The sequence below is a fragment of the Cricetulus griseus genome, chromosome 4, assembly GCF_003668045.3.
Source record: "Cricetulus griseus strain 17A/GY chromosome 4, alternate assembly CriGri-PICRH-1.0, whole genome shotgun sequence".
NCBI classification, from domain to species: domain Eukaryota; kingdom Metazoa; phylum Chordata; class Mammalia; order Rodentia; family Cricetidae; genus Cricetulus; species Cricetulus griseus.
This window is the reverse complement of record NC_048597.1, coordinates 109,505,769-109,532,318: the sequence shown is the minus strand read 5'-3', so window position 1 is coordinate 109,532,318 and position 26,550 is coordinate 109,505,769. Positions and strand designations below refer to the sequence as shown.

Below are 26,550 nucleotides of genomic sequence, written 5' to 3'. Positions count from 1 at the left end.
GCCACCACCGCCCAGCATGACTTGTGACTTTTAATCCAACTCTTTGCAGGATGCTGGAAGGCCACCTGGGTGCAATCTCATCCATTGAGCGAGGATTCTCACCTATAGCAAGGACCAGAGGGTGGGGGTTTGGGGCGGGCTCTCGAGGCCCCGCCCGACACAAAACTGCCACCTTGTGTCAGCCTCGCCCCTTAACCCAGAAGTCTCAGGTGGCAGTCCCTGGGGGCCTGTGTAGAGGGAATCTGGCAGTTGGGGTTGTTGGCAGGTGCTGTGGGAGGTGTTGCAGCAGTGCGAGGCGGTGGCAGACGGGCGCCCACGAGAAGCCTGCTGTGTGAGGGGCTCAGGGGCTGTGGACCTAGGTGTGCTGAGCACGTGGGCAGGAGAGGACTGGACTCTGCTTGAGACTCTGCTTGACCACAACTATCAGGGTCTGGAACTGAGCTGTGCCCACCTGTGCCTTGGCCTCGACAGACCTGTGTCCAGGCCTTATCCCCACTAGGTCCCCTGGGCTTGATCCCTTCTCTCCCTGTGTCTGTGGTTCCTACATCTCTGTTTGCTTGGGCTCCATCTGTACCTCCTTTCGGCCTGGACCTCGCCCTCTCCTCTCTGTTCAGGGCCCATTCGCTGCTTCTCCGTGTTCCCAGGCCTTACTTCCTCTTCTCCCAGTGCGGATGCCTGGCCCATGTCCCTCCTCCTGCCTGTCCTCCCTGTCCTTGTTCTTGGGCCTCCTCCATGTGTCTCCCCGTGTCTGTGTCTGAGACTGGTCCCTCCATCTCCTCGACCAAGCACATAATCCCATTTCTGCCTGTAACCCTACCTGCTTCAGTCCCCAGCCCCCTCTCCCTGTCTCTATAACTGGTTTTTCCACCTGCCTACCTGTCTTCCACATCATAACTCTAGTAAATTACCACTGCTCGTGTTACCACATCCATAGAGAGCTGGCTAGCATACATGGGGGGCTCTTGAGTTCACAGGGTGCCTTGGAGACCAAGTGACAGGGTCTTTCTTACCCAAGTATCCATCTCCCTGTGGGGTCCAGACCTCTGGAGGTAAAGGGATCAATTCAAGGAAAAGGTGATGTCTCTTGGAGTTGGCACTACGGGGATGAGAGCCAGGGAACCACAAAATAGTGAGCAAGTGGTTTAGCATCAAAAAGTTAGCTGGTAGGTGTTGGAGTTGAATAGTCCTGTGGACTGGGGACACAGACCTCTAGGCAGGAATTTGAGGGCCCCAGATATGGGGGGCTGGAGGGAAAGCAGGGAGTGCTTTGGGATGGAAGAAAATTGGCACCTTAAATTATTGCCATCCTCTGTGGGTCCTCTATTCTGATGCTAGGCAGAACAGTGTGCAGCATCCCCTCTGCTTTCTCTTGCTGCAAACTACCCACATACCATGAAGTTAGCATCTTTGCCAGCCTTAAGCACTCCATGCAATAGTGTTTTTTTTTTTTTTTTTCTTGCTAGCTGGAGCTAGTTTTGTCTCTAAGCTAGTGTCGGAGCTGTGTTGCTGGGTATATATGAAAGATGTGTTTTAAGCTGTTTTCACTTGGCTAGACCTCGGGCTCTTTCCCTCAGGAGTAACCACACCAGCATCCAGACTGGGACATCTGTGGGACTGGAAGGAGGCCGACCTGAAAACCTGAGCTGAGCTGACTAGGTGAGCCCAGGGCAGTTGTTGTGGGACCAACTTCTGCATGCTGCTCAGACAGCCCTACAGCAATGGTTGCCACAGGGGTCTGGGGCAGCAGAGGAGTAGACTTCCCTCTCCATAAAGCTTGCATCACCAGAATGCAGTACATCCTGCCAGTCAAAGGCAGCTCTGAGGACATCCCCTGAGAGATGTTTAATGTTACGTCAGGTAGTTATTGCCAGCAGGCCAAACACTGGACCCAGTGCAAGGAACAAACTGACAACATCCAGGGTGGAATTGAAGTTGGGCACATCTGCCGGTAGAAGCAGCTGTGGGGAAAAGATGAGGCTAGACAGTCATTGGCTTGGCCCTTAAAGGATGAGGTAGATTCCAGTTCACAGAACAGAAAGCTCCTCAGCTGAGGCATTGTGACATCCCGAGTCATGAGGTTGGCAGTAGGTACCTGTGCTTAGCATGACATTTGACACTAGCTATAGTGTGCTGCACCTGACATAACCATGTGTGGCATGCTTTGAAAAGAGCTGGCCCACATGGTGCTTGCTCAAGTTTCAGGCTCTGGAGCCCAGATGACCCCGCCTTCATCTTCCTCCCTGTGGTGAGTGATGAGCCTGCTGCTCACACCCCCCCAGGACATAGGAGCAGTTTAGAGAGACAGCCCCATCGTTTCTCCTCACAGACCATGGCTAGGCATGCACGTGTGGGAACAGAAATCTGAAAGACACGGGAGGTGGGGTGCCTTTGGTTTGGGTTCTTTTCAAGATGAGGTTCGAACTGAGGAAGCATTTGGAAGGAACCATGGGTCTGAGGAAGGGCTCTCTGAGGAGCCACCTGGAAAAATGGTACAAATGCACCTCTTCATTTCGAGTTATATTGGTGTGTGTGATACATAGACTCATCTGGGAAAGAAGGAACCCATCCCAACACCATAATCCTCTACACACTGGCTCCCTAAGTCAAAATATTTATTATGTATGTATTATGTATCATTGATATGCACATGTGAGGTGCCTGCCTACCTGTGTGTATATGTGTGTACCTGGAGCCCGTGGAAGCCAGAAGAGGCCATCAGATCCCTCAGAACTGGTGGTTGTGAGCCATGCTGGTAACCAAGCCTATGTCCACTGCAAAAGCAGAAAGGGTTCTTAGCTGCTGAGCCACCTCTAGGCCCCTTGAAAACAAAACATTTTATTATAGTACATTTCCACTTGAGCCTTGCCATCTAGCACAGTGGACAGTCCCCAGTGAGTATCCGGTTTCCCTAAGAAAGCTGTGTTGGGATGCTAGCCCTACATGCATGAGGCAAGTCCTTAATAGGAAAGATTCAACCATACAGAATTTGGGACTTAAAATACTGGTGACAAAATGGTTGAATACACATGGACCCATTGAGCACTATCTACAGGTATTACATCTCTGGCAGAAAATGACAAGCCGAGCCCGAACCCCAGCCCATGGTCAGGCCCGTGGTCAGGAGACGGTACAGCATGCTGGGGCTGCTGCGGTGAGTACCCACCTTTTCCAGCTCAGTCGTGTCTTGACACCCATCCAATGGGGCATGTGGCAGGGAATGAAAAGATTTGTCCTAGAGCTCAGTGGTAGAGCATTTGTCTAGTATGCAGGAGGCTCTGAGGTCCATCCACAGCATATGTAACCTGGGGGCTGGGAGGAGACGACAACACTTTTTTTTTTTTTTTTTTTTTTTTTTTTTTTTTTTGGTGGTTCTCACTTCAGATCCATCCTCTGCCCCCTCCCCCTGTTTGTTTTTTCAAGAGAGGGTTGCTCTGTAACAGGTCTAGCTTTCCTGGAACTTGTTCATAGACCAGGCTGGCCTTGAACTCACAGAGATCCACCCGCCTTACCTCCTGAGTGCTGAGTTTAAAGGTGTACATCACCCACTGCCTGACTCAGATCTCCTTTTAACAATCACATGCTTCATGACTAAGTTACTGAATGCTGGGGACCAGTTTAGGGCTGATGAGTTCTCTGGTGCCCACCTGCGACATAAGGGAATTCAGTTGTGTTTGTGCATGAGCAGAGCCAGCAGCCTGGATACATCCCACCGAGACCTCAGAAGTCACCCGCAGAGGGGGACTTGGGTGGCCGAGGACAACAGAGAAGAACTGTAGTGGGAGCTACGTCCGAATCACAAGGTAAGCAGGGGGACAGCGAAGGGCTGCCACGTGCAGGGTTCTGGGTGCTTCTGCAAGGGCCCATCACCAAGCTGCAGAGTGATGGCTTGTGTGCCGTGCCGTGCAGGCTGGAAATGAGAGACTGCAGCTTGCCAGGGCCGTCTCAGCAACACAAAATTAAATTTCAGACATGGCCTCGGTATGCCTATTCTGTGTTAATTAGCCATTTTTAGCATGCTTTCTTGGCATCTGTAGTGATTCCCTCACAGCCTTACTATGGGTTTGACTTACTATGTCTTCTCTTGTGTTGGGCTGGGCAGAGAATCGGCACAGCCACTGCCAGCTCTCAGCCAAAGTGTGCCCGGCTGCCAGCAGAGTGGGAAGTCTTGTCTTGGAGGGACATTTCTCCCCACATACGTCTTTCTCCTCTGAAGGAGGGGAGACTGGTTTCTGGGAGTCCACTAGTAGGTACTGCTGTAAGAGCCATGCCCATGACTCCAGCTAGAACGCTACCACCAGACCACAAAGCCAAGGTTGTCCTGTGGCATGCTTTTGTTTTCAGGTGCCTGGCTGTACACACACTGTGCATGGAATGGTCTGGTAACTTTAGACTCCAAGGACTGTTTTTACAATCAGCAAAGATTGATAGGTTAGTACTGTTAGTGACCAGCATGACCCAGTATGGGAGTGTACATGCCCCTACTGCTGGTTGTAAGCAGAACTGAGAAGTCAGGAGGCTACCTGTCATACTCATGTCATATTCTCACCCAGGTTATAGATTCAAAACCCTAACCCCTAGCTCCCTGAAACCGTAATTACAGCATGCCAGCCTACAGAGGACATGAAGGCTGTGAGACTGAGATTAGGAAAACCTATTTCCCAATCAACAAATCCATGCCTCAGATCCTGGCATCATATCCCAGGCACCTGGCCTGTTAGAGTGGCCAGAACCAGGGTAGACAGCTCTGCGAAGGATGAGGTCACAAGATGGACAAGAGTGGGCTGCATCTCCTACCTTGAGCCACTGTGGGGATACTGCTGTCCTCCAGCCCATTCACTCCAATCAGTGAGATTTTCTTTTCTCTTGAAGAACAGCAGATCTCAGCTGGCTTTCAGGAGCTGTCATTGGCAGAGAGAGGTGGGCGTCGCCGAGACATCCATGACCTTGGTGTGAACACCAGAGAGAAACTTGACCATGTCAAAGAGTCGAAGACAGGTGGGCTCACAGAAGCACCTCTTCAGGGGGCATTCTTCATGTCACTGGGCTGTCGTGCTGCTCTGGCTCAGGGAGGAGGGGATGCTCTGTTCAGCAACTGCAGTCTCTCCAGACCCTCCCCTGTGTCTGTCTGTGTGTCTGTCTGTGTGTCTGTCTGTGTGTCTGTCTGTGTGTCTGTGTCGTGGGTCTGTGTCGTGGGTCTGTGTCGTGGGTCTGTGTCGTGGGTCTGTGTCGTGGGTCTGTGTCGTGGGTCTGTGTCGTGGGTCTGTGTCGTGGGTCTGTGTCGTGGGTCTGTGTCGTGGGTCTGTGTCGTGGGTCTGTGTCGTGGGTCTGTGTCGTGGGTCTGTGTCGTGGGTCTGTGTGTCGTGGTCTGTGTGTCGTGGGTCTGTGTGTCGTGGGTCTGTGTGTCGTGGGTCGTGTGTGTCGTGGGTCTGTGTGTCGTGGGTCTGTGTGTCGTGGGTCTGTGTGTCGTGGGTCTGTGTGTCGTGGGTCTGTGTGTCGTGGGTCTGTGTGTCGTGGGTCTGTGTGTCGTGGGTCTGTGTGTCGTGGGTCTGTGTGTCGTGGGTCTGGGGTCGTGGGTCTGGGGTCGTGTCGGGTCGTGGGTCTGGGGTCGTGGGTCTGGGGTCGTGGGTCTGGGGTCGTGGGTCTGGGGTCGTGGGTCTGGGGTCGTGGGTCTGGGGTCGTGGGTCTGGGGTCGTGGGTCTGGGGTCGTCTGGGGTCGTGTCTGGGGTCGTGGGTCTGGGGTCGTGGGTCTGGGGTCGGGTCTGGGGTCGTGGTCTGGGGTCGTGGGTCTGGGGTCGTGGGTCTGGGGTCGTGGGTCTGGGTCGTGGGTCTGGGGTCGTGGGGTCTGGGGTCGTGGGTCTGGGGTGTGGGTCGTGGGTCGTGGGTCGTGGGTCGTGGGTCGTGGGTCGTGGTCGTGGTCGTGGGTCGTCGGGTCGTGGTCGTCGGTCGTGGGGGTGGGTCTGGGTCGTGGGGGGTGGGTCGTGGTCGTGGGGGGTGGGTCGTGGTCGTGGGGGGTGGGTCGTGGGTCGTGGGTGGGTCGTGGGTCGTGGGTCGTGGGTCGTGGGTCTGGGGTCGTGGGTCGTCGGGTCTGGGGTCGTCTGGGTCGTGGTCTGGGGTCGTGGGTCGTGGGTCTGGGGTCGTGGGTCGTGGTCGTGGTCGTGGTCTGGGGTCGTGGGTCGTGGGTCTGGGTCGTGGGTCTGGGTCGTGGGTCGTCGTGGGTCTGGGTCGTCGTCGTGGGTCTGGGGTCGTGGGTCTGGGTCGTGGGTCGTGGGTCGTGGGTCGTGGGTCGTGGGTCGTGGGTCGTGGGTCTGGGGTCGTGGGTCTGGGGTCGTGGGTGTGTCGTCTGTCTGTGTGTGTGTGTGTTTCTCTGTTACACGCTCTCACACGCACGCTCGCTCGCACGAGTGGTCTCTCCTGAAGCTCCCCAGGGCCAGCTGTCTTGAAGGCAAGTGCCGACCACTGTCCTCAGCTCTGCTGTGTCTGAAGGAAAGCTCTCATAGAGCATAACCATGCCAGGGGCTGACTGTGTGTGGCGGCCCCTCAGGCTCCTCGGGCATCATCGTGAAGCTAAGCACCAACCACTTCCGGCTGACCTCACGCCCGCAGTGGGCCCTGTACCAGTACCACATCGACTATAATCCCCTGATGGAGGCCCGCAGGCTGCGCTCTGCACTGCTCTTCCAGCACAAAGACCTTATTGGAAGGTGTCATGCGTTCGATGGGACAATACTGTTTTTACCTAAGAGACTACAGCACAAGGTTATTTCAAATGCCCCCATTGGCAGAGGGGTATCTGATGCCCACCTCAAAGCAAAGCTCAGAAAGGGTCTCCTGGCAGGGGACATAGGGCCCCTCGAGGTCCTTTATGACTCACTGTGTCCTTGGAGTCGGGCAGAAGGGCTGTGGAGAGTTATATGAGGGCTCTCAGCTACTTGGCCAACTTCTTAGTCTGTGCTCAGGGGGACTTGTCTTAGAGCAGGGGCCCCAGGAGCCTGGACATGCTTTTCTCCACAGAAGGTAAGAGCTGGGTTCGCACCTCTTTGGCTTTAGGTCACGGAAGTTTTCAGCCAGACTCGGAATGGGGAGCATGTGAGGATTACCATCACCCTGACCAACGAGCTGCCGCCCACCTCGCCCACCTGCCTGCAATTCTATAACATCATCTTCAGAAGGTTCGTGCCATGGCAGCGTGCATGCACTGTGGTTTGTGTTGGGTGGGGAGGTGTTAGCAGTTCTGCTCTATGTGGTCATTTTCAAATGTGGTTTTCTGATAGGAAATTAATTTATCTGCTTCCAGGATTCTGCCCCTTCCCCAGCAGTGCTGACAGTATGCCTTGGAAATACTATTTAGCTGTTAAGACAGCACCTCAACTTTTCCTTCCCAGGATGGGTGGGTGGTTACTGGGGCAGGGGGCAACCACGTGGGAAGCAGCTAGCTTTTGGTACACATAGTACACTTTCCAAATTAGGACATGTTCTAGGCACTTGCACTTGTGCAAGCATGAAGACCTGGGTTCAAATCCTCAGCACCCACAAAAAGCCTGGCATGGCCATTTGCATGTAACCCCAGTGCTGGGGGTGAGCAAGACAGGAGAGTCACTGGGCCTGCTGGCTACCAGCCGCCTAGCTCCAGGTTCACTGTAAGACCCTGCAAGGGGGTGAGTGAGGCATGGAGAGTGATAAAACAGGATATCTGATGCCCTCCTCACTTATGCATTGGACACACACACCTACACAAACCCCACAGATACAAAATATCCACGCCCAAGGACCCACCCACACCCACGGACCCACCCACACCCATGGACATGTCCTACAGAAGACCCCCCTCCCTGTGAGAAACCATCTAAATGAGGCAGCATTGGGTTCATGATTTACTCCACTTGTAGATGGCTCACTGGTGGAAGAATAGCTCACTTGGCCTGAGGGAATGCATTTGCTTGGTGCATTTGTCTTCAAAGGAAAGCTGCCCGGTTAGTACTATCCAGCTGTCCATCCCTGCTTCTGCAGCTAGGCACAGCCACAGACAGCATGCAAGTGGGTTTTCCTGTTGCATCAACGATAAAAAGGAACTGACGCAATTCAAATGTGTCTTGAATTTTTTTCCCCAAATTTTAGACACTTTAAGAATATTAACTCCTAGGCAGTTTAGAAATGACTGGCCTGGCTAGGGGTGATAGCTTACCAGCCCTGCTGTGACTGTATATGGCTCCAGGTAGTCCTTAGGATTTGCCGTGCTAACTGTTCCAACTTTCAATTTGTAGGCTCTTGAAAATCATGAATTTGCAACAAATTGGACGGAATTATTACAACCCAAGTGACCCGATTGATATTCCAAATCACAGGTTTGTAGAAAATTCTACCATCTTTTAGGCTGTACAGACTTTGCAGTGTTCTATAAATTAGAAACAGCCTGTTGGTGCTAAAGAGTTAAGGGAGTATATAACCTGGCTTGAACGATGCAGTCATACCAGACTGCGTACATTAAAAATGAATCCCATCTGAGCCAACAGCACGGACCGACCATGTGTGTACACTGCTGTCGGTCCTCAGCGGCAGCAGCTGAGACATGGTGGCTCAGGATGCTAGCGCAAAGTAAGGGTGGGCTTAATCAGGTCAGAGTATAATTAGCAAATGCTGCTGAAGCTGTGGGAAAGACAGGCCTCTGTCTAGAATCTTGTACTAGGAAGTGAGCTGGCTCAGCACTTTCTGCTTCAGACACAGGGAATGGAGGGAGCATGAGGCTGCACCTGACCCACCTTGTGTTGGCAGGTTGGTGATCTGGCCTGGCTTCACGACTTCCATCCTTCAGTATGAGAACAGCATCATGCTCTGCACGGACGTCAGCCACAAGGTCCTCCGCAGTGAGACCGTTCTGGACTTCATGTTCAACCTGTACCAGCAGACAGAGGAGCACAAGTTCCAGGAACGAGTGTCAAAGGAGCTTATAGGTCTAATTGTCCTCACCAAGTAAGACTTCATCTCAAGAGCTGGGGGCTAGAAAACAGTGAGGCTGGGGGAGTCAGGCAGAGGTGAACAAAAGGGGGACAAATGTGTTGGTTGTGTGGTACTTGTTGTCTTTCCTGTGGTCATGTACAAAGGACAGGGGCCTCCTGCTCTTCACCCTTCCCCATTCTGTTTCCAGCCATTGTTTAGTCCCTTCCCCTGCCCTCCCCTATCACACATCTCCAGGGGACTGGGAGTGTGAGCTGGGGCCTCATGTCCCAGATGCCCACAGGTACAACAACAAGACTTACAGGGTGGATGGCATTGACTGGGATCAGAATCCAAAGAGCACCTTCAAGAAGGCAGACGGCTCAGAGGTCAGCTTCCTGGAGTACTATAGGAAGGTAGGTCATCCCTTGGGTGGTGTGCAGGAGCACACAGGCCCTGCTTAGTCTTGCCTACATCACCAAGAAATCCCCCTTGTCAGAAGCACCCTGCCCTAGCAGCTTTGTTCAGCAGAACGGTTGCATTTGATAGTGTATCTTGGGGACAGACAGGTACTGCCAGTGGTGGCAAGTAGCTTGCTGTGGTCCCTTGCTCTGGAGCTTTTCCCGGTCCCTTGCCAGCCAGCTCTGCTGCAGCAGGGTCTCTTTGTCCAGATCCTAGAGAGGTCTCAGTAAGGAGTAGCTTGCTCCTGGCAGATGATAGGAGATCAAGGGTCATCCCAGCACCTGTGGATCCTGTGGCCTGGGCTCTAAGGAAATGGGGACAGGGAGACCTCAAACTCCTGCCATACTAGCCATGCATGTTCAGTGGTGTGTGAGGACCATGTCTGAGGGAACATTAACTTTTTTTCTTTAATTCTAGTGTTTAGTTCTTTAAGGCACAGAGTAAGAAAAGACATGTATCAGATTCTTTAATGGCATGGCTGGCTGGTGACATTTTGTCCTAAGGTGGGCATTAAGACTAGATTAGTATAACTGGGCTCATTGATGTGCTTAGTGGAAATATTTTTAATCCAAATTAAATATTAAAATGTTTGTAGAATAAGCAGCTTGTGGGACAATAGATGACAGGAAAGAGCCTTCACACCCTGGGGTTTGGAGCACCATGACAGTAACCTGAGAAGTCTGTTCTGTGTATGGTCTGGTCTCCATAGAGAAGTCCTGAGGACTTGGCTACATGGAGCTCATCTACCTGGGGGAGCTGGGTTAGACCTGTCCTGCTCCTGGACCCTCAGTGGGTGGAAAGAACAACTGCTCCTGGAGTATACACTTCACCCCTCAGGATGGTGTGACACTGTCTAGCCCAGCTTAGTTCTTGGCTTTCGTTGTTAACTAGGCATCCACTGCACCCACTCATGTGCCACACTCCCTTGTTGGTGTGTAGCATCCCTTCCTTTCCTCCTGAGCAGCAGTACAACCTGGAAATCACGGATTTGAGGCAGCCAGTGCTGGTAAGCCAGCCCAAGCGGAGGAGAGGCCCCGGAGGTACACTGCCTGGCCCAGTCATGCTCATCCCGGAGCTCTGCTACCTCACAGGTGCTTAGTGCTCCCCTCTTCTCTTCACTCATCCCTGTTCACACCCACTGGGGGCTATGCAGTCTTGCTGATCGGCTAATTGGCACTGCTTTGGTTGCAGGTCTGACTGATAAAATGCGCAATGATTTCAATGTGATGAAGGACCTGGCCAAGCACACACGGCTGACCCCTGAGCAGCGGCAGCGGGAGGTGGGCCGCCTCATCGACTACATCCAGAAGTAGGCCAGCTCCACACTTTCATCTTCTGTTTTGGGGTTCTCTATGGGTCTGGGAGGGGTCTGGAAAGCAGGAAGTGTAGCCTTCTGTGTTGGTAGGGCTGTGGAGGGCTGTCCTGAGTTCCTGATACCAATTCTTCTCAGGGAGCCAAGAAACGAAACTTCATATACAGATGTGTCCTCTCCAGTTCTGTCGGGAAAAGGCAGCGGGATGGAACAGAGCAAGCAGTTCTTAGACACGCATTTCCCTCTTGTGTAGACTGTGGCCTTGTGTAGACTGTGGCTCACTCATTGGGGCAGCAGTTTGGGCACTGAGACTCTTCAAGTGGTGGAGAGACACTTATCTGTGTGTTCTAGGCCCAGGGTGGCCTTGAAGTGTGCTGCAAGCCACAGTGGCACTCTGTACACCCAAATGTGGGTTGTCAGTCTGGCTGCTGCCTGCTCAGCAGTGCTGGGTACATGTGTTCAATTCATAGGGATGACGATGTGCAGAGGGAGCTTCGAGACTGGGGCCTGAGCTTTGACTCAAACTTGCTGTCCTTCTCAGGAAGAATCTTACAATCTGAGAAGATCCACCAGGGTGGGAAGACGGTAAGGTTGGTGGGATGGTGTCCAGCTAAATCCCACAGGGGCAGGAGATAGCCCACCATGCACCAGACTGCTCTTTGCAAACTCTGGAAAATCACCAGAGCCACTATCAAGTCCCAGCCCTCGGGACAAGTGAAGATCTGCTAAAGGACTAAAAAGCTGAGAGGTGGTGGGGCACACCTTTAATCCCAGCACTCGGGAGGTAGAGGCAGATGGATAAGTTCAAGGCCAGCTTGGCCTACAGAGTGAGTTCCAGAACCCTGGGACAGGGGAAAGGAGAGAGACTGAAGTAAGCAACAAAACTTAGGGTGTAGAAAGTCCTGCCAAGAAGCCCGTTAGATTGGCTTTATCTCTGTCTGGGCCACGAATCTCTTAGGAGTCACGCTAAATATTTAGAGTGCTTTTATGTTTTGTCCTCAGGAAAAGGAAAAACGTGATTTCTCAAAATAGTTTTATGAAATCAAATGCTGCAAATACCTACTCTTTTTAGCTGTTTCTAGCAATCCATGCCTTCCTGACCCCCAGGTAGGACTGAAAGATACAGTCCAGCAGGTGAAGGGCCAGAAGACTCACGGAAACTTAGAAGCTCTGGGTGTTTGCTGTAATGGTGTTTGCTCTTTCCTGAACTTGCTGTTGGCACAGGACACTACCCACCATCAAGGGGCTTAGCTTCCTTCTCTGACCCAGACTGTGTAGACCAAGCTGGCCTCTACCACATAGAGATCTGCTTGCCTCTCCCTCCTGATTGTTGGGATTAAAACCATGAGCCACCACCCCAAGTTTGAGTCTTACCTTTACCATAAGGAAAATGGCACTTGTGTTTCAATAAGTCTTTGGAAGGATGGAGAGTTTGTCCTGGGTACGCAGAAGGGTATGGAATAGGAAGATCCTCCAGCTTCTTCTGTCTTCTCTCCACTGGGGACTTTTGATCTGTTACTCTGATTCAAACTTAAGTGTGGTAGCCTGTGGTTCCAGATGCATGATGGGATTGTGCAAGACCAGTGCCTTCATCACAGCTGACAGTAGCATCTCTGCCCTTTATTCTAGTTTGATTACAACCCACAGTTTGCAGATTGGTCCAAAGAAACAAGAGGCACACGGCTGATCAGTGTGAAGCCGCTGGATAACTGGCTGCTGATCTATACCCGCAGGAATTATGAAGCGGCCAACTCCCTGATACAGAACCTTTTCAGAGTGACTCCGGCCATGGGCATCAGGATGCAAAGGGCAATCATGTGAGTGTCTGGGGCCATCTACTCTCCAGTCTGCAGAGTGATTGGCAGTTATCAGAAGGGGGTGCATGCTCCAAATTGATGCACCAGCGAGCTCATGACAGCTCTAAGATCGTCCATGGCTCTGTGTAACACAGAGGGATTGGATGGGAGGAAAGATCAGGCAGGGATGTTCTAGGGATAGGTTCTTTAAACCAGGATGGTGGCACAGCTTGTTAGCCACACCCTTCACTGAGTGTCCCTCCTGTTATCTGTGCTTTGTACCATTTGGGACTGGTGCAGGGATGTTGACTGTGCTAAGGTTTGAGGGTTGCCTACTGCCCATCATTACTGTAATTCCTAGGATTGAGGTGGACGACAGAACAGAAGCTTACCTGAGAGTCTTGCAGCAGAAGGTGACACCAAACACTCAAATGGTGAGTAACTGCTAGATGCAGGCTGGGATGGGGTGGGATGGGGCTCCGGGGACAGAGGACTGAGGTTTTGAGCTCCTCTTCAGGTGTTTTGACCTCAGGCAGGCTGCTTAGCTGATGCCTGGGTGGGTGTGTGCCTTGCACAAGGTGAGGAGAAGGCTACCTTTGGCCTTAAGGCTCTGGTTCTAGAAGTTGGGGAGGTCACAGGGCGAGGTCAGCAGCCAGACTGCAGATCCCAGGGTGAGGTCAGTGTGCACAGGCTGCTGAGTACAGAGCATGCTGCCATGGGCACCTCTCCTGAGCGGGGGTGCCTTGACATTGGTGAGTGCCATCTTTCTGTCATTGAGACTTGGTAGAGGAATGGTGATGAGACAGGCTGGTGGCAGCCGGTCCCATTTGTGCCTTCAGGAGTCCTCACAGTGGTGTGAGGTGCACCCAGAGAGAACATGGAGGTTGAGGTACTTTGGGTTACCACTGAGGAGAGCATCTCCCCACCCACCCTCACAACTCCCCACCACTGACTTTGTCACAGTTTTAAGCTGGTCTTGGAAGTGTGGACAGTCCCATGGGCCACTAATTCCAGGCATGCTATCTGTGGCATCACTGTGATGGGGCCCATGATCCCATCAGCTGGTGCTCCTGCTCACACCAGGCACACGTCTAAGTTTGTTTCCAGAAAAGGCTTTTCGAGAAGGCTGGTCCGCCGTCCGTGATCTGTGATCATGCTGCTGCTCATCTGGTTGCTGCTTGATCAGGCCTTCATAAACAGAGTGGGGGAGGGCACTGAGCACCTCAGCGATGTGGGTGGGGTCAGGGCTCCTGCAGCAACCAGCCTGGTGTGACTTTGTTAATGCCCTCACAGCAGGCTAAAGGTGGGAGACTGACTGCAAGGGAAACACTTTGGGAAATTCATTCCACCCACTCCCCTAACTTCCACACCCTCAGCCGTGTGTGTGTGGGGGGGTTCTGCATACTTGGACTTAGAAATTAGCCAGTTAATATCTCCAAGTTTCCCATGAACATGCCCCACATTTTGATGTGTTTTGCTGATCTCTGTCGCCTCAAATCCTGAGGCCACCGCTGCAAACCTTATTAGCCTGGGAGTTGGTGGCAATGGCTTATAAAGTCGCTGGCCTTCAAGAATGAAGCAAAAGAGTTTCTGTGACGACACTCACTGTTCAGGCTTAAGGCTGTGATGGTGACCTGAAGCAAGTGGTGTGGAGTTCCACAAGCCCTCACTGCCTTTGCACCTTAGTGGGAGCCTGTGAGTTGCACGTGATGAGCAAAACAAACAGGAGAATGTGCCACAATGAAGGGGACACATCCTCTGTGGCTGTGGTAAAGAGAAGTTCATGAGTGGGGATGCACTATGCTGTCTTACAGCCAGCTGCTGACAGGAGTGTGTCTAGTCGTGCACTGGTCAGACTTTTATCACTGAGACATATCCTAGTGGGGAAAGATTGACTGTAGCTCGTGTCTCAGAGTTTCTGCCCAGGATCATTTGGCTCCATCGTCTCTGGACTGGTGAATCAGGACATCCCAGCAGGGAGGATGTGGAGACTCAGGGCTGCTTGCCCCATGGCAGAGAGAAAAGGGACCAGAGACTTCCTTCATTGGTAACCCTACCTACTTCCACCCAACCTCGGCTCTTAGCATTTCCACCATCTCCCAATGTCACTAAGGCATTGCAGCTCAGTAGACAAACTACCAATAGGGTCACAGCCCTTGATGTCCAGTCATGTACCCAGATCCTACCTCTGAACACTGGTGCGGCAGAATCCAAACCTTAAGCCAAAGCAAGCTACCTTAACCAGCTGGAAACTTATGTCTGGCTCCTGCAGAAACAGTGAAGAGCACAGGAGTGCCTCATACCCTCAGTGTGTTCTTCCTGGCTCAGGAGGTGCAAGAGCAGGTTGTCCACAAGGCTGGAGACCTGGACAGTGGTCTGCCATGTCCCACCTACTATTCTTTGTCTTCGTGTCCTTCTCAGAGGGCACAGGTAGATAGACTGCTGCCATGCTACCTAGAGTAATGGAGACAACACATGGAACCTAATTCGTGGGGGACAAGAGAGAATTGAAAAGCAAGAGTCTGGGTGGACACTGGGGGCTGCAATTGTGAGTCACAAGCTAGATTTGGCTTCAGAAGCTTGACTGTGGACCCTCAGAGTTTGGGCAAGGGGAACACTCTGATCAGGGACCCTTTGTCCTCAGAATTGGCACATTCTTCCTGGGAAAGTTCACTTTCTGACCAGATTCCCAAGCCAGAGCTTTAGGGTTTACAGCCATGGTTCTCGGGGAGCTGTGAGTTAAGGCTCAGGGAGCAGCATGTCTGCTCACCCATGAGGCAAAGCTGTGCTGGCACTCCCTGTTTTATCCTGAGCTGATAGTGTGCCATGCTTGGGTCTCAGGTGGCAATGGCTTTGTTTTATCGCCCAGGTTTGTTTCTGTGCGGTGCCTCTCGTTTGCCACTTAGAATAAACAAGCGGCATTACAATGTTACTCCTGCCCCACTGATTAGCCACATGGCAGAGCTGACTGGTGTCATGAGTGACAAGTGTCCTTTGCACCACAGTCTTTCCCCTTGCTCTTGGTCTTCCACACCCTGGTTCTCTAATGAGGTGCTTGGTTTGTTTTCAGGTTGTCTGTCTGTTGTCAAGTAATCGGAAGGACAAATATGATGCCATCAAAAAGTACCTGTGCACAGACTGCCCCACTCCAAGTCAATGTGTGGTAGCCCGGACGCTGGGCAAGCAGCAAACAGTTATGGCCATTGCCACCAAGATTGCCCTGCAGATGAACTGCAAGATGGGTGGGGAACTCTGGCGGGTGGACATGCCTGTGAGTCTTTCATCAGACAGGGTGGGCCTTTAGGGAAAGGAGCCTTGCTTATGGCTGCCAAAACCTGCCACAACTAAATGACCCTGTTTTCACTAAAGCTGAAGCAGGCCATGATTGTGGGCATCGACTGTTACCATGACACCACAGCGGGGCGGAGGTCCATCGCAGGATTCGTTGCCAGCATCAATGAAGGGATGACCCGGTGAGCCAGGGAGCAGCAGTGGTACCAATGAAGCATGGGACCAACCTTCATTGTCCCTGTCCTGCCACACTCAGCATCATCATTCTGCTCTCTACTATGATCCTATGGTTCATTAAATGGCCAGCTCTGAAAGCACCTTGGTTTAGTTAGCAGGCCTTGGCCCCTGGGATGTGTGTGACTCATGCTTTCAGTGTAACAGCCCAGTTCACTCAGTCCTCTGCTTTTCAATGTTAGTTTATGGACTGTGTTTTATGGAATGAGGGAATAGCCCACAGTGGCAGAGCCTGGATCCTGGATCCTGGAGCCTGGCCACATGCTACTTGTAGATGTCAATGGCTGTAGCCTTGGGCTTGGGGAAGACGACATGGTCTGTCAGGAACAGAGCAGCCAGCACTTGTTGAGGTGGCAATCCCTGGTGACACCTCTGGTCACTCACTTGTCCCCTGCTGAAGAAATTACACTGAGTTAGAATTTGGGAAACTGTCATGGGTGCCTTGAACAGTCTCTTGCTCTTCCGCTTAGCTGAGGTCTCCTGGAGAAGTGGAGCCGATGGCAGGAAACTTCATAGAAAGAGTCCTAGGAAGCCTGGAGCAGTTGCACCTGGCCGACCCATGTCCTCACGGCCTTGCTTTTTTTCTCAACAGCTGGTTTTCCTGCTGCATCTTTCAGGACTGTGGACAGGAACTGGTAGATGGCCTCAGGGTCTGCTTGCAAGGTGGGTCTGTGTACCCTTGTAACCTGACTGGAGCCCTTGGGCCATTCCTGAAAGTGTCTGGGAACTGGGAGAAACAGACTTTGTGTATGAACACTCCCCCCAACACACACACACTTTTTGCAGCTGCTCTGAGGGCTTGGCGTAGCTGCAATGAATGTATGCCCAACCATATCATTGTGTACCGAGACGGTGTAGGGGATGGACAGCTGAAGACCCTGTTCGAACATGAGGTCTCACAGTTCCTGGGGCATTTCAAGTCAGACAAGATAGGTTGCAAGTAAGTTCATGGGTCAGACATGGATGGCCACTCCGAAGTCAGTGCCACTCAATGGCAAGGAGAAAGGTACATGGACTTCATAGCAATTGGGCTGAAGGTAGTGATGGGTGCTGGAGGCAGGGCTGACTTCCATGTGGATTGTGTATGCACAAATGATGGTCCCAAGGAATTCAAGAGGAACATCTCAAGAGGTTGGAGGCTGAGGCGGTGAGTCTTCTGAAAGACTACTCACTGCCGCTAGGGAGAAGAAATGCCTCCAGGCCTCGTGTTCTGGCTGTGAGAAATGCAGAGGAAGCTGGTGGTGGTGTGCGCATGCCTTTGAACCCACTCTCCTAGACAGGTCTCACAGTAGAAAATGCCTGTTGTGGTACGGACACCAAGGACACACCAGAGCCAGTGTTCTGATGTGACAAGCATAGTAGATTCGGTCTGTGCCCATATTTGAGTAGCCTGTCATGGGGCCCACAAGAGACATGTGGTTGTCCACTTCCAGGTCACTCCTGGACTTTGGTCTGTCTTGGAGACAGGTGCTGACCCTCCTCCAGCATGCAGGGAGATGATGTATCAGGGGGGTGGGGGCTCTTCCTTGAGGGATGTGAGAGCATGTGACTTCCTACCTAGACAGGCCACCAACTCAGTGTGGCCATGTTCCTCCTTTTCCTTAACCCAAGACTGACTGTGATTGTGGTGAAGAAGCGTGTCAATGCCAGGTTTTTTGCTCAGTCTGGGGGAAGACTCCAGAACCCTCTTCCGGGGACAGTCATCGATGTGGAGGTCACTAGGCCAGAGTGGTAAGTTCTGGGGTCTCATGACTATCATGTTAGCTTGTTTGTTTTCCAGTTCCTGACACTGTTTCTTAGAAGTCCAAATTCTTCAGCTAAGCTGGTCTGACATGCTCCCTAAAGGCCAGGATTCTCAGTGTTGAGACCCTGGGAGGCAACACCCTCTGACTGGCTCCTTGATAGTTGAAAGGTTTTTGTGTGTGGCATTTCAGACTCTTGGACCCTTCTGCAGGCAGCATCTATACTTTGAGATATATAATCTATCCATAGATTGTTCCTACTAGATCTTTAGATCTGTGATGCTTGCACAGTCCTCCAGGGGCCAAGGTGATGAAAGGGTCTATGTGTCAGCAGCCCTGCAGCCTGCAGCTGACTCCAAAGTAAGAAAGCAAGAGGGAGCTAGGCTGGTCACAGCATGCAGGTTCAACCATATAGGTAGACAGATGTGCATCATTGGTGACCTCCTTACCAGCTCTCTTCTGGGGTTGGGATGGCTGTCCAAGCAGGTAAGCTTTGTCCCTGGGGCATAGCAGTTCACCACCTAGTCTGAAGCCCCCTTTGCTCTAGAGTATGAAGCTATAGAAGGCTTCCAGCATTGCAGGTGAGGGCTAGGAACCTCCTTAATGTTCCCTGACTTGGGTGGGTGAGCTGCTGCTAACGGTAGAGAATCATGGATCTGAAAACCAATTTGGGTGCTTAACTCTACAGGGTTAGGCACATGCTCCAAAATCTGAACTCTGAAGCGTTTGTGGACCCTGGCATCCCAAAGACAGAAATGGCCACAAAATGTTTTGGTGCTCTCTTCTGAGCTATATGATTGAATTAGGGGTTTTATTTTGAAGTACACAATTTTTGGGTTTTCTTTTTTTGTTTTTGTTTTTTGAGACGGGGTTTCTCTGTGGCTCTGGAGGCTGTACTGAAACTCACTCTGTAGACCAGGCTGGTCTCGAACTCACAGAGATCTGCCTGCCTCTGCATCCCCAGTGCTGGGATTAAAGGCATGCACCACGACACCTGGTTTGGGGTTTTCTTTTGCTCAGAGGTTGCCTATGGAATTGGCTCTGGAGGAGAGTTCTGTGACTTCAGGAGAAAAGTGGGCAAACAGATAAGGTCGATGCCCAGGAAGGGCCAAACTTTGTCTGAGGCCTCTCTCACTCTTCACAGAACCTGGTATTGCCACCTAGTGTTCAGGCCACTAGACAAGAAGAGGGTTGGTAGCCCATGAGCTCAAGGACAACACCTATGTGAATTAAGATAGAAGACATGTGTTCTCACCAGATGCCACTCGAGTTCTGCATCTGTGAGAGCCACTCAGGTCCTTGGAGCCAATGGCAGGGATCTTTGAAGGTGGCAGTTTGGGTGCTACACACATAGACCTCCCTCTTAGAGCTCCTCTGTTCCCGGCGGGCACATCACTGAACGTCTCTGACCCTCATTCTCTCCCAGACAGACTCAGTGTAGACTACTTCTGGTTTCTGGTTATCTGGTTAGGTAACGTCAGGATTGCAGGGTTAATTTCCTTCTTCCAATAGGGCCAGATCATAGGAGCCTCCTGACTGGCACTCTTTGGTGGGTGCCAGGGAACAAAGAACTCTCTGGATGTCCAGTTTTTCCCTAGTGTGCAGTTTAGCTTTGGCCTTAGCTTGGGTCCTCTACTAACTGTACAGTTGCTCTACCTCTGACTCTTGCACATGTGTTCTGAGTCCTTAGTGATTACATTTGTTGCATTGCTGTTGCTAAGATGGGGGCACAGCAGGGAGGAAACTGGCTCTGGCCTTCTCTGTGCCACTGCCATGTGTCCATGTGTGGGAGTTCCCTCCCTCTCTGCAGCATGCAGGGACACAAGGCCCACGAGTGTGGACAGCATACTCTGGGGCATTGGCTTGGTGACACATATGGAAACAGTCTTACCATCACAGTCTTCTGTACACGCTGCCACGGTGGCTCATGAGGAGCCTGTCCTGGACATTGCAGACACACTAGGGCTGGAGGAAAAATGAGGTCGTTTAGAACACAAGGTTTTTCCTCATAAAAAGTGCATGTCCTTGCCTTGCCTGGCTCTTCCTGCCTTTCCAGGTATGACTTTTTCATCGTGAGCCAGGCAGTAAGGTGTGGGAGTGTGTCCCCAACACACTACAATGTCCTCCATGACACCAGTGGCCTGAAGCCTGACCACATCCAGCAACTGACTTACAAGCTCTGCCATGTGTACTACAATTGGCCTGTGAGTGCACAACTGCTTGGGGCCCTATTCAGGACCACCTGCCTTGATGAGCCTGCTGTGGTAGGGACCTTGGGAGTCCCACCCAGCTCAACCCAGTGACGGCCCTCTTTCTCCCCACAGGGAGTCATCCGAGTCCCTGCACCCTGCCAGTATGCACATAAGCTGGCCTTCCTTGTGGGCCAGAGCATCCACAGAGAACCGGACCGTTCCCTGTCCAACCGCCTCTACTACCTCTAACCAGCAGCAAGGGCCTGCGTGCTGGCTTCCTACTGGAACTCTGCCAATCCTTCCACTTCTACTTTTCAAACAATTATTCTTCTAGCGGGATGTTGGAGGGGGTTGGGGAGCCAGTTTTGTTTCTAGTGTTGGTATGTAGCAGCTATAGATTTAGCTAAGGTTTGATGTTTGCATTGTTTCTCATAGTGTGTTGGGACAACTTGCTTGGCAGAGCAGTGTGGCAAGGCCCTTGGTACCACAGATAGACTTTCCTACAGCTGCTGTGTCAGCAGGTTCTCAGAGGTGTTCCTGGGAGCACGTCCTACCATACGCTGCTAACTTTGTTTTGTGCATGTTTGAGTTTAAAGGAGGAAAAGACATAAGGCAAGAATGCCCGAAGCATGGTAGGCAGGTGCTATGTGGGTCTCTGACACCTCAGGGCTTACAGGTAAAGGCTGGGGTGGGGTGCCTTTCATTATTTCTTTTACGAGTTAGGCCATAAAGAATGAAAAGAATGTTAAAGCTTTAAACTTTTCTCCACGGAAGAGGCTGACAAGACTGGTAAAGTAGTGAATGTTATTTGTTTTGTTTTGCAATTTTCTTATCAAGTAAAATTAGAGCCCATCACTTTATTTAACAGGGTAGTTTTTAGTTTTTTTCTTTTTTTTTTTTACTTTTTTGAGACAGGGTTTCTCTGTGTAGCTCTGGCTATCCTGGAACTCACTCTGTAGACCAAGCTGGCCTCGAACTCCCAGATCTGCCTGCCTCTGCCTCCCGAGTACTGGGATTAAAGGTGTGTGCCACCACGCCTGGCTAGTTTTTAGTTTTTGAACACTTCCACTTTCTTTTGAACTACTAGAGATCCCTCAGGGGTAAAATTCCACCCTGAACGTAAATGTGTCAAAGTGGTGGCACATGCCTGTGATCTCTGCACTTGGGAAGTGAAGCAGGAGAACCCTTTGGTCACAGTCAGCCTAGGCTACATAGTGAGACCTTCACCAAGGGTGCCAGTGTCTGCATGAACCTTTGGGAGTAAGAGCTGCCTCTGTCCCTAGGGTCTGTAGGGCTGCAGCTGGTGGGACAGGCAGGTCCCACATGAGGTGTGACCACATCCATTTGTCTGGCTCTTTTGCAAAGAGGAGGCTTGGAGTTATGTATGTCATGAGAGCAGCTTGAAGTGCGGCTACCCCGTGATTGAGTTTTACTCATTGGTGATGTGTGTGCCCCTGACACAGCTCAATAAAGTTTCCGTCTCACTTTCTCTGCGATGCCTCTCAGACCTGACCTTATTGATGCTCTGTAAATGAAAAGCATTTTGTTTCCTTGCAGTTCTCAAAGCCAGCTCCTGAGCCACCATCTGGGCTCATGGCATGTGTCCCTTAATCAATTCACCCTGTGTCTGACATCAGAGGGGGACACTCCGACTGTCAGGCCCTCAGAAGGGAAGGACCGTATTAGAGTCAAATTCAGATCTGGGTGCCTGACAGGCCAGCACAGCTTCATTCTCAGAGGATTGGAGGGAAGGCTACAGTGTCCTCAGAGCAACAACATACTCTGATTACCATTTCCAGTAATGTCATACCATGGCTTGTAGGTGCTCAGGTGGTTCTCAAAGATGTCTGGCCGGCATCCCTCTCTGATGCCCTACCCAGTGTCACCTGCTGTTGTCCCTTGGCTCTGGGTTATACTAGGAATCAGGACTTGGACAGGCACAGCTGATTTGTCCAGAGATAATGGGGCAGGGGCTGACTGGCCTGGTATATAGGGTCTGGCCTGTCTTGCCCTTGCCTTTGGTGTAGGTGAACCCCTCACATAAGTAGTCAGACTCACCCCAAGAGAATACCCCTTCAGTAGGGTGGGAGAGCCAACCTGGAGGTTTCCCCGGGGACCCAAACTCCCAGGGTAGCACAGCCACCCAGAGAGGGCCACTCTGCCTCCCAGAGTGGTCCTCCATGTTTAACAGGAGACTCTGCCCTTCGGTTACCATAATTATCAGAGACAGAGGCTAGATCTTTACCAGCCCTGACAAGCTAGGCTCAGTCACATCCCCAAAGACCAACGAAACAGGCAAGTTACAGTGAAAAACCACAAAAGGGCAAATTACTTGGTATGGCCACTCAGGAAAGAGCCAGTACCAGAAGCCATCCTCAGGGTGTGGAAGTAAGGTTTATGTACAAATAGAGGGCAAGAGGTTTGCATAGCTAAGCTTGTGTGGTCAGAGTGTCGCCCCCACCACTGCCTGGGCCTCATTCTTCCTGCAAGGTATTCGGACAGGTTTTCAGAATATCAGAAATCTCTTTCTAGGCCACAAGCTCCCCCCTGGCTGGCACCTGGGTCCTATCCTTCTCTTTCCCCCCACCATGAGACTCCCTAGACAAATTCTGGTTTCCAGGGTTCTATTGTTTTTTTTTTTTTCTTTTACTTTTAACCAGATGTGAGGTTTATATCTGAAATGCCAGCTGTGGGGAAGCTGAGGCTATGAAAATTTACTATGAGTCCAAAGCTAGCCCAGACCTGTGCTCCAAACAAAAACAAGTCCTTAATTTTTTGTGTGGTCTCAAGCAGGGATTGCCACACACAGAACACCTGTTCATTCCCCAAAGGCCATTAACAGACCAAGGAAGCCATTCCATCTGGGTCCACGGGTGAGCCAGGATGTGTATTGGTGTTACTTACAGGTGTGCACGGGTGACTCAAAGGCAGCTGCATCACCTGAAGCTCTCCCAGCATGGTGATGGCTCATCACAATTGCTCAGTGGAGTCCCAGCCCCAGTTAACCATCTGTCATCTCTGCACTAGGTGTAGCACCCCACAAATAACGTGCATCCTGGGGGTCAGGAAGGTGTAGTAGCTGGAATCTCATGACACATCACAGCCAACCCACAGAAACAATCACCCAGGGATGCAGCTTTACACTGTTGCAGTCAGCACATCCTTCCCACCAGCATGCCAATTCCACTGACCCGTGATTCTGCCTCAGCTTCACACCAACCTCCCATGATGGGGTAACACTGGTCAGACAGTATGCGCTGGTATATTGGCATCTGGTTTGAATTACTGTTTCCTAGCTTTCAATACCTGGTAGGAAAGGGTTCTTCATGACTGTGTGTGTTTAGGGCTGATCCCTTGGGATTGGATAATCGGGATTGGATTGTTCCTGGAGAAGACCCCTCTCCCTCTCTGAGCAGCCAATGATTACTTGTAGTTTTTCATCTAGGGGTGGTGCCTGTGAGCTTTCCCCATGCACACTGGCATGTCACCTGGAGATGTCATCATGCAGGTCTTATTTAGGTGACAGCTTCCCTGTCGTATATAGAAGACACCCTCTCACAGCAGATGTCCTGGTCCTCTGGCTCTTGAAATCTTTCCACCCCACCCACTTTCTTGATGTTCTCTGAGCCTTGGGTATAGAGGCTGTGTTGTAGATGACAACTGGGGTTCAGGTACCCCATGGTCATTTGTTCTCTGCATTTTGATCAGTTGTGGCTTTCTGTAATAGTTTGTCTGCTCAAAAACTGGGAGGGTGAGAGCTACACTTATCTGTGGAGATATGGGTAAGCATTTAGAGTGCAGTTAAGAATTATGTCTGTTTAGGGAAGAGGCAGCAGTCAGCCTGTAATACCAGGCAAGGACTCCCTCCTAGGGAGTGGGTCTTAATTCTCTCACTGCTCTCCCCGAACCTCCACCCTTTTTTTCGGCTCTCACAAGCTAAGGCTCTGTAACGCTCTTGTCACCGACAACACTGTGTACTGGCTTGGTCTGTTCTCTGTCCTTCTGTGGGCCGACTAGATTCTTCTTCCCTGATATGTACAGATGACCCCCAACACACCCTTCCTTTTCCTGCTAGCTCTTGTGCCCTGCAGGGAAGGGTACAGAGGGGAAATACATCCTGGGGGCCCAGCCCCTCTCTTCTAGCCTGTCACTCCTGGTGGTCATTGCTTCAGACAGCCCATCTCTCCCCTTGTTCCATGCTGTACCCAGAAGTCATGGGTATGATGGAGTCAGACACTGACAGAAACAGACACAGAGCTCTGGCCAGAGGCAGAGCGGCTGCTGCATCTGTGACCAGGGTGGTACTTTCTTTCTGAGGAAACTGTCTCCAAGGGGAGCAGATTGTCACCAGAGACTGCCAGGCTCTTGAGACAGAACTTGTTACCCAAATGTGACATGAATTCAGCAGTCCTTGGGAGGACTCTCTGGGAGGCTCAGATCTGAGCACAAAGGTAGGGTGCCCTGAGACTCAGCCTTCTCCACCCTCTCCCTACTGCAAGAAACAGATTATTATGGTCCACTTCTGGGATCAGGTACATTCAGAGCTCATCAGACAATCAGACAAGCAAGAGGCACTGGACTCCTGTCTTCCCCAGCGGGCAGCTACTGCATGCTTGTCTGGGCCTTTTAGTACATCCTGGGTTGAAAAGTTGCAGGCACAATACACTATTTGAATAGGAAGGACTCTCAAGTCCCAGGATATAAGGCTTTGCATCCCCAACCAATGGGACCCAGAATCCAGGGAGAGGGTGATAGTAGACACACAGGATTTTACCTCCACAAAGAGCCCAGCCAGAGAGGAGTTCAGGGGGCCAGGAAATACTGGGGATATAAAAAACATCCCTTTGTGTCTAGGCTGAAGCCCTACTTTGCAAGGTGGGAAAATGAACTGCATCATTGTGGCTACTGAGCCTCTGAGGAACACACAGGAGGAGGTGTCTGAGTAAGGGAGGGCTGCATCACCCTTTATTTGCATATTTCCTAGGTAGTCTGGGGGAGTCAGACATCAGCTATTGTGAATGGCCAAGGAGGTCAAGTAGGGCTGGGCTACTAGGGAAGGGGCAGGAGGAGAGAAGATGATGATGTCTCCCCAGAGCTGGCATGGTTTGTGGTAAAGTGGGAAATTGCCAATACGGAGTCAGGTAGAAATATAAGGGTATTTAATAGGGAAAAGCCTTACTTACAGAGCCACCTAGCCAGCCGGCGTGGCAGCAGTCTGTACAGCAAGCCGAAAGGGTGAAAACTGAAAGCGGAAACCCAGCCAACTGAAACTCTTACTGTCACCCTGACCACGCCCTTGAAGGCGTGGTCAGGCAGACCTGTAGCCAGCCCCTAAGCAGGCGTGGCTACAGGTTCCCCTACATTGTGGCCCTCCAATGGGCCCTGCCCCTCAGGACCCCCGCTTCTCCCAGGACTTTGTGTGGGAAAGTGGACACTCTATGCCATGGGAAGTGTCTCATTTATCCACCCTTGATCACACCTCTCCTTTCCTGAGCTGAGGTCCTGGAAACACAGTTCATTTAGAGGGCATGCACACTTGCTAGGCTTGTATTATGTCGAGCCAGCAGCTTGGCCCTGCAGGAGCCTCTGTCCTTGTCTGAGTGACTCCTCGCTAGAAGGTGCAGTTACAGTTTGTGTTCCTTCCTTCAACCAGTGATGTGGGAGCATCTGTTGTCTGTATTTTATGAACTCATTTTTGATAAATTTTGATGAAGCTTAAAGCTGTAGGAAAGGCATTTCTGTGTATGGCATCTCCCAAAAGGATACTGGCTTTAGACTTTTAGCCCAGTGAGGTTGTGGTGGAAGCTCCTTTGTTTTAGGCAGGGAGGAGCTTCGATCATGAGAAACTTAGAGTCACTTTCAAGCAAGAGGTTGGGGGAGAAAGTTCATTCTAGCTCATTATCACCTTTGATTTGTCTGGTCTTTTTGGGGGGGTAGGGTGGGGTGGGTTGTAAATGTTATCAAGAGGTTAAGTATGATGGTTCCCGTTCCTTGTGGATCTGAAGGGATTTGGACTCTCCATGGAAATGCTTGTGGACCTGTTGGTGATGGTGTTAGGAGAAGAGACCCGCCCTAAGCTGGGCAGAACCATCTCATGGTCTGAGGATGAGGAATAGCATTGTCTCTCTGCAGCACAGATGTAGCATGGCATGACCAGCTGCCTCACCATGGATGCTCCCCTAGGCTGTGGCCAGAGAAAACCCTTTAGAGCAGCATGGAAAGTCACCAGCACAGAGAACATTTATCCTAGTGGTCTTGGCTGGTTTTCCCTATTTTGAGAATTTTGTTTAAATGCAGTAAGTAACAGTATAATTCTACACAAATAACATTGCAGCAGTGACTGTAATTACATAATTGTGTGGTCAGATTTAAAGTGATGGATTCGAACTGTTATTTTCATCTTTCCATAAACATCCTGGTTTTCTCTCCTCTGAACAATGAGGATTGAACCTAAAGTTGTCTCATGTGTTCAGCGCTTGACTGCCATCTGAGGGGCTCTTGGGAAGTGACTGGATGGGAAGGGTGAAAGTTTCCAGTCAGTTCATAACTAAACAGGCCCTTAGGAGCCAGGACCTGGCTGGGGAAAGTGG

At 51.3% G+C, this 26,550-nt stretch overlaps 1 protein-coding gene across 1 annotated transcript; it reads left to right on the top strand.

The window, feature by feature from the left end:
• Window positions 1–3,073: 3,073 nt before the first annotated feature.
• On the top strand, window positions 3,074–20,229 carry LOC100756712 (piwi-like protein 1). The gene is made up of 20 exons (XM_035444379.1): window positions 3,074–3,151; window positions 3,686–3,800; window positions 4,870–4,995; window positions 6,542–6,756; window positions 7,048–7,169; window positions 8,262–8,342; window positions 8,770–8,967; window positions 9,236–9,347; window positions 10,358–10,484; window positions 10,585–10,702; window positions 11,176–11,290; window positions 12,335–12,522; window positions 12,863–12,935; window positions 15,572–15,772; window positions 15,871–15,974; window positions 16,619–16,689; window positions 16,813–16,962; window positions 17,628–17,757; window positions 19,825–19,972; window positions 20,093–20,229. Exons 1-20 carry the CDS (start codon window positions 3,074–3,076, stop codon window positions 20,207–20,209), a joined length of 2,589 nt encoding a protein of 862 aa, XP_035300270.1. The 3' UTR covers window positions 20,210–20,229.
• Window positions 20,230–26,550: the final 6,321 nt, after the last annotated feature.